Here is a 13,823-nt window from a genome sequence, read left to right on the forward strand (position 1 = left end):
ATTCCCAGAGACTATACCACAAGTATTTTTTGTGCCTTTTTGTTTCTACCATGAAAATATTGAAAATTGGTATACAGTGCAAAAAAATACTACAGCCACAGTGCATGGTATAAAACTAACTATATCAAATTTCAAATGTTCTGCAATAAAAACAATGCAAACATTTCAGATTTTACCCTATATATACCTGGTGGGTCCATATAACCAAAAACAGTAAGAGGTCGTACAATGGTGATTCCAGGAGCATCCATTGGGACTATTATCATACTCTGTTGTTTATGTTTAGGTGCATTAGGATTAGTCTTCCCCATAAATATACACAGTTTACAGTCCTCATGCATGGCACCTAAAATATAATTATAATAACCATGTTTACTGGCCATTCTGTAAAATCAAAAATAGTAAAAATACAAAATGATTCATTTAAAATGTAGAGTTATGTTATTTTGCTATTCCCTACTTGCAGAGCTCGGGATGTAGCCATATTTTATCCTGTTTTTGCAGAGTTACCTCCCGTAAGAGCAGGTATAATTTCGAAGTCTCTCTAATCGATGTTCGGATTCGGGTGCAGAAAAAAGAGGTAACTTGAATGAAAATGGAATCCCCAGCAGACAAACACAACAGTGTTTCTAAAATTAACAGGGTGTTTCATTTTGTTGGTAGGTTACATAAGGATGATTTTCATTTGTATCCCGGTAAAGAAAGTTGATGGCAGGGTCAGTAGAGATTTTCTAAAGTATTGTTGATATCGGATGGAAAATCTTACTTGTTCCGAATAGACACCTGCTCCAAAGGGAGATAAATGTTGACAAAATGTTGGTCCGCAAGTTGGGAATTGGAAAACAGAAAAATAAAACAACAAAAAGCAAATACAGTAAATTCTGACACTATCGCAATGAAAGGTGTGACAGCTTGACCTAAGTGGAGTCTGAGTTGCTCATTTACTTTTGTTACTTTGTACGTATTATTTTGGTTATTTTATGTTCTTTGTTGTGTGTGTCTGTTTTCCATGTCTGGTCTTCATCCCTGTATTACATTCTTTTGATTTTTGCTAGAATCTAGGTTCCCTTGATTACTCTTAAATTTTAGCACTATAAAACTTCTAAAACAGTATACATCTGAATTTTTCTCAGTACCACAAACATTTAAATCACATTCTTGACTAAAATGACAAAATTGCAATACACTGTAATAAGTGCATACAACAATTTCTAAATGTACAGTACACTGTACAGCCTATCATACTTAAGCTGCACAATGAATTTCAAATCATATCCATGAAGATTTTTAACGAGTTTTAGCTGAAGAAAACTTATGGAACACAGATATCAGTGAAACTGCCACCTGTTATGATTAAAGATGTAATATTCAACAACATCCTAGGCTATTGTGAACTGAGTGTTACTGATTACCTGATGTCCACCATTTGTGACCATTGATTATATTCTCATTACCATCCCTCGCTATTGAAGATTCTATATCTAAGACCACCCAAGGTCCACCATTTGTGACGACTGATTACAAGTCATTACTATCCCTTTCTATTAAGGATTCTATATTTGTGATTACCTGAGGTCCATCATTTGTGACCATTGATTATATATTCATTACCATCCCTCGCGATTGAGGATTCTATTTGTGATTACCTGAAGTCCACCATTTGTGACCACTGATTATATATTCATTACCATCTCTCGCTGTTGACGATTCTATATTTGTGATTACCTGATGTCCACCATTTGTGACCATTGATTATATATTCATTACCATCCCTCGCGATTGAGGATTCTATTTGTGATTACCTGAAGTCCACCATTTGTGACCACTGATTATATATTCATTACCATCTCTCGCTGTTGACGATTCTATATTTGTGATTACCTGATGTCCACCATTTGTGACCATTGATTATATATTCATTACCATCCCTCACTATTGGGGATTCTAATATTTGTGATTACCAGAAGTCCACCATTTGTGACCATTGATTATATATTCATCCCCATCCCTGGCTATTGAGCATTCTATATTTGAGATTACCTGAGGTCCACCATTTGTGACCATTGATGACATATTCATCACCATCTCTCACTATTGAGGATTCTATATTTGTGGCATCTGATGAAGCTACCTGAAATGTAACAAATAGAACAAGAAACTGAAGATCAGTATAAAATCAAACTATTTTATTATTTTTTATATATATAAACCAATTGATGATTTTTTCCCATGGCTGCTTTGATAAAAAAAATTAACAGAATTTGAAAAAAAGTTTTATACTCTGACATTATTTTTTTAAGAACAATCATTGAAGCACTCCTAAAATCTATACCTACTTGGTATTTATATGTATACAGTATATGTATTACTTGTGAACATTGCCCTTATGACCCATACCTTTGGTTCAGTCATACCAAAACATGACCTAATTTTTCCCTCCAGTAGTGGTGTAAGCCATTGTTTCTTCTGTTCCACTGTACCATACTTCACTAAAACCTCCATGTTACCAGTATCAGGAGCACTGCAGTTAAATACCTGTAAAATAAGATATAAAAGTACAGCTCCATATAAGCATCATGCCTATTAAAGTACACAACAAGTGATTCATGCAGATATTTTTCACAAACATATTTGAAAGTTGAGTTCAGGCCTGAGTCCAACAGAACTTCAAAAATACTTTAAAAGTCTTGGAATATTCTTAACTTCCATGGTACTGTAACTCTAATCATGGTTCTGAAGTTGATGATGTCACAAGTAGTTAAGAATTTTCTCAGACCTAAGTAATTTTTAAAGTTTTGTGGCACTGTGGCCTGTACAAACTTATACAGCTATTTATAAGCTGAATTACACTATGTAAGTTGATTATCAAACATATGATGATCAACCTCAGCCTGACTTGTAGATGGACCAGTTCTTAAAACAATGCAATAAGAAAGTTAACATCTGTGTATGGGATTTAATGAAGTGGTTCATGTGATAAGTGTACCGGAATTAAAAATAATAAGGCCTGTACTTTATCACATGTGTAATTCAAACATGTGCTTTCTTAAGAAACCTAAGAGATTAGTTCAAATACATGTCAAAACAAATGAGATATGTTTAGGACCAATCTGGAACTACATGTACATGCTTTGGTACTTATAAAAAGTTGCCAAAATCATATGAAAAACATACCTTTTCATATATGAAATCCTATGACTCATACATTTTTTATTAATAAGATTTCATACATTTATTCTTTAGTTCAATATGTTTTAATATTTTTATGCTGCCCTAATCAAATGAACGCATATGAAAAACCTATGTTGCAGTTTCTATCCCTGCATGCATGAAAACATACTTTTTATCATTCTGCCTAGCCGGATATGTTGATATCGTAATAAGGAATAGAGATGATATGTAATACAAGATGCTAATTCAAAAAGAAAACTTAAGTTTGCATTACTATATCTTATATTTGACTTTTCATCCAGATGAGGGAGGTTTAAAGACCGCCTGGTAGAATAGAAAAAATAAAATAAATATTTATCACAGAGATGTGAGTGTCACACATGGTTATTCAATATTTGATAGTGTATGCATAAAACAGATATGGAAGTGTAATGTAGTGATCTAACAATACACTAAATATCATTGACCTAGTATTCATAGTTAATGGTAAACTGAAATAATCAGAAAACTTAACATTAAAATCTTTTAACAAAATTTCATAGTCAATAGACCATGACTGTGATGGATATATGCATGAAAAAGATATGGAACAATGATTGAGTGATAACAACACAACTGCATACCAAATATGATATACCAAGCACAAATTGTTCACTTTAAACAGACTTTATATGAAAACTTAACTTAAAAGTCTAAAGAAATTTGAAATATCAAAATCAATAGACTTACTACAGGGACATACATGAAACGGATACATAATTGTCATGTAATGATGCTAATGCAACTGTATACCAATTATGATTTACCTAGGAACATGTGTCAAACTGGCCTAATAAAAAAAACTTAACATAAAAATCTTATAATCTAAAAAGAATTGACTGTTACATTTTAAAAATTCTGAAGTTACCTGGGATGTTAAAATGAAACAATCAATGTATCATCAATGAAAAAAATAAGATTTCTTTTCAAGTCAAAACTTCCATTTTAATTCCTGCTATAACTGGTGACCAATTCACTTACAATAGGAGCTGCCATACTTCTTCCCATTTCTTCACACATGAATGCATACTCTAAGTTAGTAAACCCAGCTCCATATTTACCATCAGGGTCAGATTCTTTGGGCAAGAATAAGTTCCATAGTCCCTGGGCCCTGGCTTTTGCCTACAAAAGAAGTTCTTATTTTTTACATACTTGTTCTGTTTTATCTCAGATAGGCTCATCAATAACTGCTGATTTTCATAGCATTCTATTTTTAGACTAGTAATGAGTGGAGATACATGTATTTCATTTAGATACTTTATATTATTTTGTAGGTATGCAATTAATTGGGATATATGAATTTAAAAAATAGTGAAAAATGACTCTTCTCTAATAAATACATTAACACTTTAAATGGAAGTCTGCAATAAAGGGTTTAACAAAATAGGAACATGCAAAATAGGACTTCACAATTTGGCAATGATTTCTGATTTTTCTCCTGTAAAACCAGAAAGTTGAATTACCTCCCTTTGGCAATAATCTACCAATTACAATTTAACTTAAGTCAGATCTAAATAAGATGGTTTATTAGTTCAACAGAAAATAATTGTGTGTTGGAGCATGAATACATAATATGCTTAATTTGTTGGATTATCTCTCTTTGAGAGCATTCATTTAAATTTTTGAATTTGAGTCAAGAAGTATGTGCACTAACAAATTATGTAGACAGATGCTGATTCCTTTTACTAATATTAAAACCATACCTTTAATTCCTCCAGGACTGGGGGTGCTTTCCACATTTCAGGCCCAGCTGCTATACTATGTTTGTCCAGGTTTTTCTCCAAAGGTAAGATTTCTTCATTGATGAATTTCTTAACTTTATCATATGTAGATTTGGCTCTTGGAGGTAACCCTTCAGGTGATACTATCATTGACCCTGTATTCCAAAAAGATAAGATGATTAATAAATTGTGGTGTAACACTTAATGGCAGATATTTCATACATCTCATTTTATGAATGTATATAACAAAAACAGGACTATTCAATATACTATACCAACACATTGAGCCAGAATTTTATGTGCTACTGCACAAATATAACAGGTCCACTAAAGTATATATATGCACCAAAGAAAGCATAGCATATTTTTCTGAAAACATGGCAGAATTCAATAAATTTAACAACAACAAAACAACAAAAAATAGCCAAATGTTCAAAAATAAGAGGATGACATTTTTAATACTTCAAAAAACTATAGTTTTAAAACAGTTTACTTGTAGATTAAACAAAGAACATTCACCTAACATGGAGGGTGGGTGGAAAATTAGAATCATGTAGTAACAGGAATTTTCAATATTGGTGATGCAGGTTAAAAAAAAAGAAGCCCTTGTCCATCAAACAGCTTTTTACATATAGTGTGGACAGAAGGATTGAATGAAAGTGGTATACCAGAAAATGTTCTTAAAAAGACTGGCATACAATAGTAAGATTTACCCATAATTCTATCTGATGCAGATGTAGAATATTGCCTCTTTCCAGGAGAGCTGGTCTTGTTCATGGTGGGTTGAATGTTACTTTTTAATGCAATACCAAGGGCTTGGTTGGCTATGTTCTCTGTAAAGGAACCCAGGATTTGTGCTGTGGGTGAACTTCCTTGACCTGAAATAAGTGTATTAACATCTTAAATTTATGTAAAAGAAAAGTATAAGGGTGCATCTGATCTAAATTCTATATGCAACTATATAAAAAATAACACAAAATAGTGAAGAAAACAAGGCAAAAACTGGAAACTGTGAGCAAAACCCACTAGGTGATATCCTATCCCCTCCCAAAAATTAACATAGGATCCCCAATCAAAAAGTCACAAGTCATAAAGATTGAAATGTAAAATGGTAGGTGCACAATGGTATCATCTCATGAGAAAATTGTGTGCAAGTTTTATCAAATTCCATTCAGCAGTTTCAGGACAGATGCATGTAGCTGGAAACTAGGGACAGACTAACAAATTGATAGTATGATCACTGTATATACCTCCCACTATATGTCTTGTGTTAAAGGTTATAACAAGAAATTATTTTCAAAACATAATTTGGAAATAAGGTCATATGTAGAGTAAATTGGGTACACATGAATCAATTTGCAGTAGGTTTTGTTCCACCAACTTTGCCTTTTCAACATAAAAGACTTTGTTTTAATGATTTAAGAAATGGGAAAATTTTATTGAAATACAAAGCTCAACAATTCATTGACATATACTGGTAATGTTTGTTATTTATTCACTTGGATTCCAAACTTAAGTATGTGCATAAAAGATAATAACTGTTTCTTTTTTTTCTAATTTTTCTCCTAAACCCTTGAAGAAGTACTGGTAATCAATAATTAAAGTTTAATAACATTGTCAAAGATAGAACAAAGAAACAAATCAACAGTATACAAAGCTAGCAGAAAGCTATCCAATTCTGTATTATTCAAAACATCCTAATTTATTTGTTCGATGCCGTAATTATAGTTGTAAGTCAAGCATACCAGATAAATACATGTACTTATAAACACCACATCTTTTAAAGGCCCACATTCTTATTAAAGTTCTTACCTGGAGAAGCAGTGAATATAAAGTGTCAATATATATACCTCTAACGCTGATAACACATATCATTGTACAAAGGTCAACATTTAGGACTGTCTGCACAAACCATCATAAAAGGTCTCAGTATCGTATTAATTTTCCCATAGACTTCTATAGTGAAGTGCATATTTTTAGGATTTTTAAAAAAATATGTAAATTGATTCAATAAAACTTTCACTTATGTAGCATTTCTAAGGACATGTGAAAAAATAATTTCCCGCAAAGAAAATAGGGTGAGTCCACGAAGATCGGACAGAAAAGTAGTCTCGAACTATAAATAGCCATTTTCCCTACTTTCACTTTCGTTTTGCACTCACCAAACCAACCTTTTCAGTGGAACATTTTTATGATATTATGTTAGATTTTCTTTTAAAAAAGTTCTTCATCTTACAGTGTGATGTTTGCTCTATTTTATAAGTCATTGTTCATATCTTTTGACAAAATATTAGTTTGTAGAGAGGCAAAAAGAAAATGCACTATATTTTTATAGCATCCATGTTTTGACGTACACCCGCTCAGGGATATGCAATACAATACTGGTACCTATTACTAATAAACATTTCAATATAATCATAAAAGTTGTTGTTTTTCTGCTAGAGTATTCATTTTCATACTGAAAATTCAGAACATCATTGCCCTGCTATAAACATGAGTTTTCTATTAAAATTTTTATATAGGTACCCTATTCCAGGCATGAGACTAATATCTCAGTGTTAGCCAGAAAATATTACTTTTGATAAAAAGCTGCTGCATTAGTCAAGCTAAGCAAATTTGTGGTTTATTCTGACATGGTAGATACATGAGCTGTACTATGAGTTCCAAATCATTATTTAATCCCCAATTGTGACTTCAATATATGGAAATATTAATATTCGAACCTCCTTTTTTGTCTTTAACTCAAGGGAGCCTCTTGTTTAAAGTAAAGTATAACGACTGGTACAACCAAATGTTTTAAACTATAGATATGGTCATTTCAATTATAATAAATCAAAAAAAAAATTATACCAATATCATAGTTTTAAAAAAATATAGCTTTTCATATGCAGAAAATACAGATTTTAAGCCATTTTGGTACCCCAGGCAGATACAAAAGGACCTCAATATGACAGGAAAAGGACTTTTTCTTTAAAACAGATAGCTATGATGCAAGAATAATAGTTTATTGGTATAAATATTATAATAACAACTGTCTGCTTTAGATACTTTTTGAAAAAATTCAGTTTTTATGTGAAAAAACACCTTTATTTTTCTTGCCGCATTAGAATCTGTCCATTTGAACCACTAAAAAAAGTCCACTAAGAAATTGGCTGTTGACTTTTGTGACATTTCTGTGTTTAAATCAACCACACAGTTATATGGCAACTCATTTTAGCTATTTATTTGAAAGAAAAACAAAAAATAAAAAAAAATATTCATTTTTTCATATATAAGAGGCAATGTATGGAAAATGACTATTTTCAAGTCCTAACCACATACTTAAAATGTGTTGTAACTTGAAAACTATCCTTTATGTAGGAGTATTACTTGCTTTAGGTTACATGAATATAGATACGCTCATCATAAACAGTCAAGATAATAATTTTATTGAACTGATATTATACAAATTCATGAAAACAAAATGCATTTCCAAATTTGGTAAAGATTAACCATAAATGCAAAAAAACAGAGCTACCATAAAAAATCAGGTTCAAAAGTTGGCTAATTCATCTTAAAAGTGTTACCTGCATTGGGGTACTACTTTTTCAGCTGGTAAAGACCACTTGCTGAATATCCAACTTTACTTGAAAAACTGGCTTACTAGGTCTCAGTATCGTATTAATTTTCCAATAGACTTCTATAGTGAAGTGCATATTTTTAGGATTTTTAAAAAAATATGTAAATTGATTCAATAAAACTTTCACTTATGTAGCATTTCTAAGGACATGTGAAAAAATAATTTCCCGCAAAGAAAATAGGGTGAGTCCACGAAGATCGGACAGAAAAGTAGTCTCGAACTATAAATAGCCATTTTCCCTACTTTCACTTTCGTTTTGCACTCACCAAACCAACCTTTTCAGTGGAACATTTTTATGATATTATGTTAGATTTTCTTTTAAAAAAGTTCTTCATCTTACAGTGTGATGTTTGCTCTATTTTATAAGTCATAGTTCATATCTTTTGACAAAATATTAGTTTGTAGAGAGGCAAAAAGAAAATGCACTATATTTTTATAGCATCCATGTTTTGACGTACACCTGCTCAGGGATATGCAATACGATACTGGTACCAAAATTAATATACCATGTTATTGTTTATATATGTTCTGTCATGAGTTATCTTTCTTGCGCCATTCAGATTTATAGTATATCTTTAACAAAAGCATGTTTCAGTAAAAAATATATCAATATTCTTTACTTGTAAAATATAGGTACATACTAATATAGTATTTTAGGGAAAGTCTTATATACATACAAGTGGCCAATTAACACTATGAAATTGTATATGAAACAACAGCGATTTGTTTATTACTGATACCGTTATATTACAATTCCTGGTAATGTATACCACAGAATAAAATTAATTGTGTTAATGATAATGCCATTGCTTACAAAAATCAGTAATTCTTTCAATGTGGAGCACTTCAAATTTGTCATCAATAATTAATTGATAAAAAAGTAAAACTTTGCATGCAAACTATTAAATACGTGATAGAGGTAAACTAACAAAAAATTTTGATCTACAACCCCTTAGGCATACTCACACAAAAACTGTTCTATTTTCACCTTTAAGGGAAAATAAGGAAACTGTGTCTTATTATGAGATATTATGTGTCAGTCTCTGTAAGAATCAGGCAGTGGGTGAAACATGGTATGAAATAAACTCATCATTTTGATTCTTTAATTGACTATTTTTATCATCAGAATCAAGAAAAAAAAGCAAGATTTTTAATGAATCAAATGCTTCGGTAAATTAATTTATAATTTCATTGAAATGCACTGTAATGAACATATCAAGGGTAGATAACAAGGAATTTTCCTTGAATTAAAGATGGTGGCAGTAGTGATCACCTTGAATTTTGCTCTCCTGATATCTGGATATTTTCTACGTTTAACACCCAACTATTTACCAGAAACTATACAGAGGAGAGAGAAGCCGGAAAACCTTGGCTTTTATGCAAGCTCAATAGTAACTAATGCAGGCAACAACAACCTTGCCATAGAAAAACTATTCCCTACAAATGTAAACACGAAAAATGGCCATGTAACGTCCTCTGTAGACAGAAGAGAAGAGAACCACACAAATGCTATAATAATTTTATACATACTCTTAAGCGGTGATGTGCATCATAACCCAGGCCCTGTGAAATACCCATGTCTGAAATGTAGAAAGCCTGTCAAAAATAACCAAAGGGGCATCCAGTGCGACTTTTGTGATCTGTGGGTCCACTTGAAATGTTCACCCCTTACAATCCAACAGTATAATAAACTATCAACAAGCGATGAAGATTATTTTTGTGATATCTGCTATGATCACTTACCAAACTTCAGCGATTCTTTCTTTTTTAATACATCAACTCGAAATGATGATGAATTCAACACAACCGGAAGTGCATTATCTAGTACAAGCGAGACAAATACAAACATTGACTTCGAAGAAAAGATCAGGTGTGATAAATACAATATATTTGCTACAGTAAAAGAAGTCAAACAGAACCACCCTAAAAAACTGTTATTAGCTTAAAACAATATAAACAGCTTTAGATATAAATTCTCCCACATTAAAGAACTACTTGAAACTAATACTGCTGATATACTGTTTCTGGTGGAAACTAAAATAGATGATTCGTTCACTAATGCTCAATTCACAGTAGATGGGTTCCACTTCTGGAGAAAAGATGGAACTGCACATGGCGGTGGACTAGCCATGTATGTAAGGGCAGATTTACCATTTGACAGAAAAACTAATTTAAGATTTCAAAATCATAGAATCTGTAGCATTAGATATCCTCTTTGGAAATCACAAATGGCTCATCAGTGGTGTATACCGCACACAGACAATTAAAGATAATGATTTTAATAATGATTTTACGAAAGTAGCTGATCAAATAACAACAAAATATGACAATTTTATGTTCATAGGTGATATGAATTATGACATGTAAAAATATGATAAATCCATTCCTTTAACATCTGTATGTGATATTCTTGATTTGCACAATTTAGTTAAGGAACCAACATGTTTTACAAGAAATGTAAGCCCCAGTCTTAACAATGTTATATTGTCAAACTCCCCAAATCACTGCATGAATGTTATGAATTTTAATTGTGGTTTCAGTGATGTGCATAACATGATATTAATACAGTTCAGGTGCAATGTTGAACCAAGGAAACATGCTACTAAAAATTACAGAAGTCTTAAAAATTTCTCAGAAGAAAATTTTTTGAATGACCTGAATAATGCAGATTTTAATAGTCTTAACTCAGAAAGTAATATTGATTTAACATATAACCATCAGTTTTCACTGAAATAGTGGACAAACATGCCCAAATAAAAAGTAGGAAATCAATAGCAAGACCTGCCCCTTTTATGAATAGTAATCTGAGAAACGCAGCATACAAGAAAAAGATGATGCATAATAGGTACCTAAATTTTAAATCTAGCTAAAACCGGCAAAATTATAGACAACAGAGGAACTTAGTTAACAAAATTAAGAAAACATCCATAATATTTTTTTCGAACAGTGTATTGGTGGCCCTAGGTCAAGAAACTTCTGGCCTACAATCAAACCTTTTATAAGTAATAAAGGCAACACCAGTAACAAAGATATAATACTGGAATGATCAAATCATTAATGACCAAGCACAAGTAGCCACAGAATTTAACAACTTTTTCATAAATGTGGCAAAGGATATAGGATCAGAGTTAGCTATCAATGAAGAAGAACACCCAAGCATAGCAAAAATAAACGAAAATGAAAAAGATATTGAACCATTAAAATTTAGATAAATTGAGTGTAATTTTGAAGAAAAACAAATAGATAGAGCTAACATTAAGAAAGCAACAGGCATAGATGGTATATCCCCAAAATTGCTAAAACTTGCTAAACCAGCCATTGCTCAACCTATCACAAACTTGATAAATAAAAGTTTAACAACTTCTAAATTTCCAGAAAAACTAAAAGAGGCCCAAGTTGTGCCATGCTATAAGAAAAATAATGCCCTAGATAAGTCTAATTATAGACCTGTAAGTATACTTTCCTATATTTTCAAATTTTTTGAAATGGCCATAGGATGTACAATTGACTGAATTTTTTAACCATATTTTCCATACCTATCTTTCAACTTTAGGGCTGGCTATGGTTGTCAAACTGCATTACTGAAAATAGTGTAAGACTGAAAAACAGCATTGGATGATAATAAATTTATAGCTGCTATTTTGATGGATTTAAGCAAAGCATTTGATTGCCTTCCACATAATTTTCTGCTAGATAAAATAAAATCATATGGTGTTTCAGATAAGGCTCTTAATCGTCTCCAATATTATCTGTCAAACAAAAAGCAGCGTGTCAAACTAGGATCCTTATTTAGTAAGTGGGAGAAAATTTATAAAGAGGTGCCACAAGGGTCAAGTCTAGGACAGGTATTATTCAATATTTTTCTAAATGATATATTTCATTCAGGATTCTTCTTTCTATAACTACGCTGATGACAATACTCTTTCATATGCTGGATACAATCTTGATGAAGTCAAAACAAAATTGGAGGCAGATAGCTGAAAATTGATAGATTGGTTTGCAGTGAATCAGATGAAAGCATACTCTGATAAATTTCAGGCACTTGCTATTAGCCGAAAAACTTATGATCACAACATTTCTTTCGATCTTGGTGATAATACTATAAAATGTGAGGATGAAGTAAAACTTTTGGGAGTAACAGTAGATTACCAGTTGAAATTTGATACTCATATAGCCAACATTTGCAAAAAAGCATCAAAACAGTTAAATGTTTTAAAAAGGATAGGGAGACAATTAAATAAACTTGGAAGGTTAACAATTACCACTCTTTTATTTTGTCCAATTTTAACTATTGTCCTGTCACTTGGCAGTTCTGTTTTGAGGCTAATACTGATAAAAATCTAAGAATTTTTTCTTTCTATTCACTAAGAATAAAACTCAGATAAAATTTTACATAAAAACAGCATAGGTGGTGAAAAAACACGCTTACTACATAATATAAAAAATTGTTAAGGAAAAAAGGGTTATCTACCAAAGTTATCAATACAAAAAACCTTTTTAAAGGTGTTCTTGTTTGTAATTCTTATATCAATCTTCTTGATATTGTCCACCATGTAACATTTTACTTTCCAAAATTAAACTAATAAATGTTAAATATATTCATTCATTCATTCATTCTTTAATTCCTCAAAATAGAGATTACATGAATTGCAATTACATAATTACAAATTAATTAACACACAAATAGGAAGTATTAAATAATAATAATAATGAATTGTATTACTAATTCATATCTATATACAAGTAAAGTGAGCAAGACATGTTCGTGTACTGGTGACATTACATGCATTAGCTACAAAAATGTATTGCAACAACGTAAGCATCTTAAATATTCGCCTGTTGACTTTACAATATGGATGTAGCAGAGTCGTCTGAATTCATCTATATCGGAATCACAGAGTTCAGTGGAAGTTTTCCTACCCAGGAGAATTCGGACAAGCGATTCATCATCATACTCGCTTAGTTCTATGAACAACTCTAGAGGAAAATTTATAGATTGGTTAAGCCAACTTATTTATAGATTGGTTAAGTCAAAGGCAAACTCTATAACCTGGTCTACCTTTAATACCTTTCATTTGGTTAAGGCAAGCTAATTTACATAAAAGTTTATTATTGGCTAATTTCTATTATCTGTCATACATTCAACATTTTAATGAGAATCTTGGTCATTTTAACATTTGACAGAACAAGAGGTAGGTCAATATCTAATTAATATGTTTTAACAAATAAATTAAGATCATGTATTTTTTTCTTGTTTTGCCAACATGTCTTTA

At 31.5% G+C, this 13,823-nt stretch overlaps 1 protein-coding gene across 3 annotated transcripts in view; it reads right to left on the reverse strand.

Annotated features, from left to right (window-relative positions):
• Positions 1-13,823, reverse strand: part of LOC148608399 (acyl-CoA dehydrogenase family member 10-like) — a 59,282-nt gene that overhangs the window by 12,908 nt on the left and 32,551 nt on the right. For all 3 annotated transcript variants that reach the window (XM_088546367.1, XM_088546366.1, XM_088546364.1), the window contains exons 13-18: positions 5,645-5,809; positions 4,914-5,086; positions 4,192-4,332; positions 2,398-2,535; positions 2,041-2,131; positions 188-346 (exon numbers count right to left, since the gene is read on the reverse strand). In XM_088546367.1, the coding sequence (XP_088402493.1) occupies positions 188-346; positions 2,041-2,131; positions 2,398-2,535; positions 4,192-4,332; positions 4,914-5,086; positions 5,645-5,809 (867 nt within the window). The remainder of the gene's footprint in view (positions 1-187; positions 347-2,040; positions 2,132-2,397; positions 2,536-4,191; positions 4,333-4,913; positions 5,087-5,644; positions 5,810-13,823) is intronic.

The sequence above is a fragment of the Perna viridis genome, chromosome 9, assembly GCF_037379345.1.
Source record: "Perna viridis isolate PV_CMFRI_1.1 ecotype Kerala chromosome 9, ASM3737934v1, whole genome shotgun sequence".
In the NCBI taxonomy this organism is placed as follows: domain Eukaryota; kingdom Metazoa; phylum Mollusca; class Bivalvia; order Mytilida; family Mytilidae; genus Perna; species Perna viridis.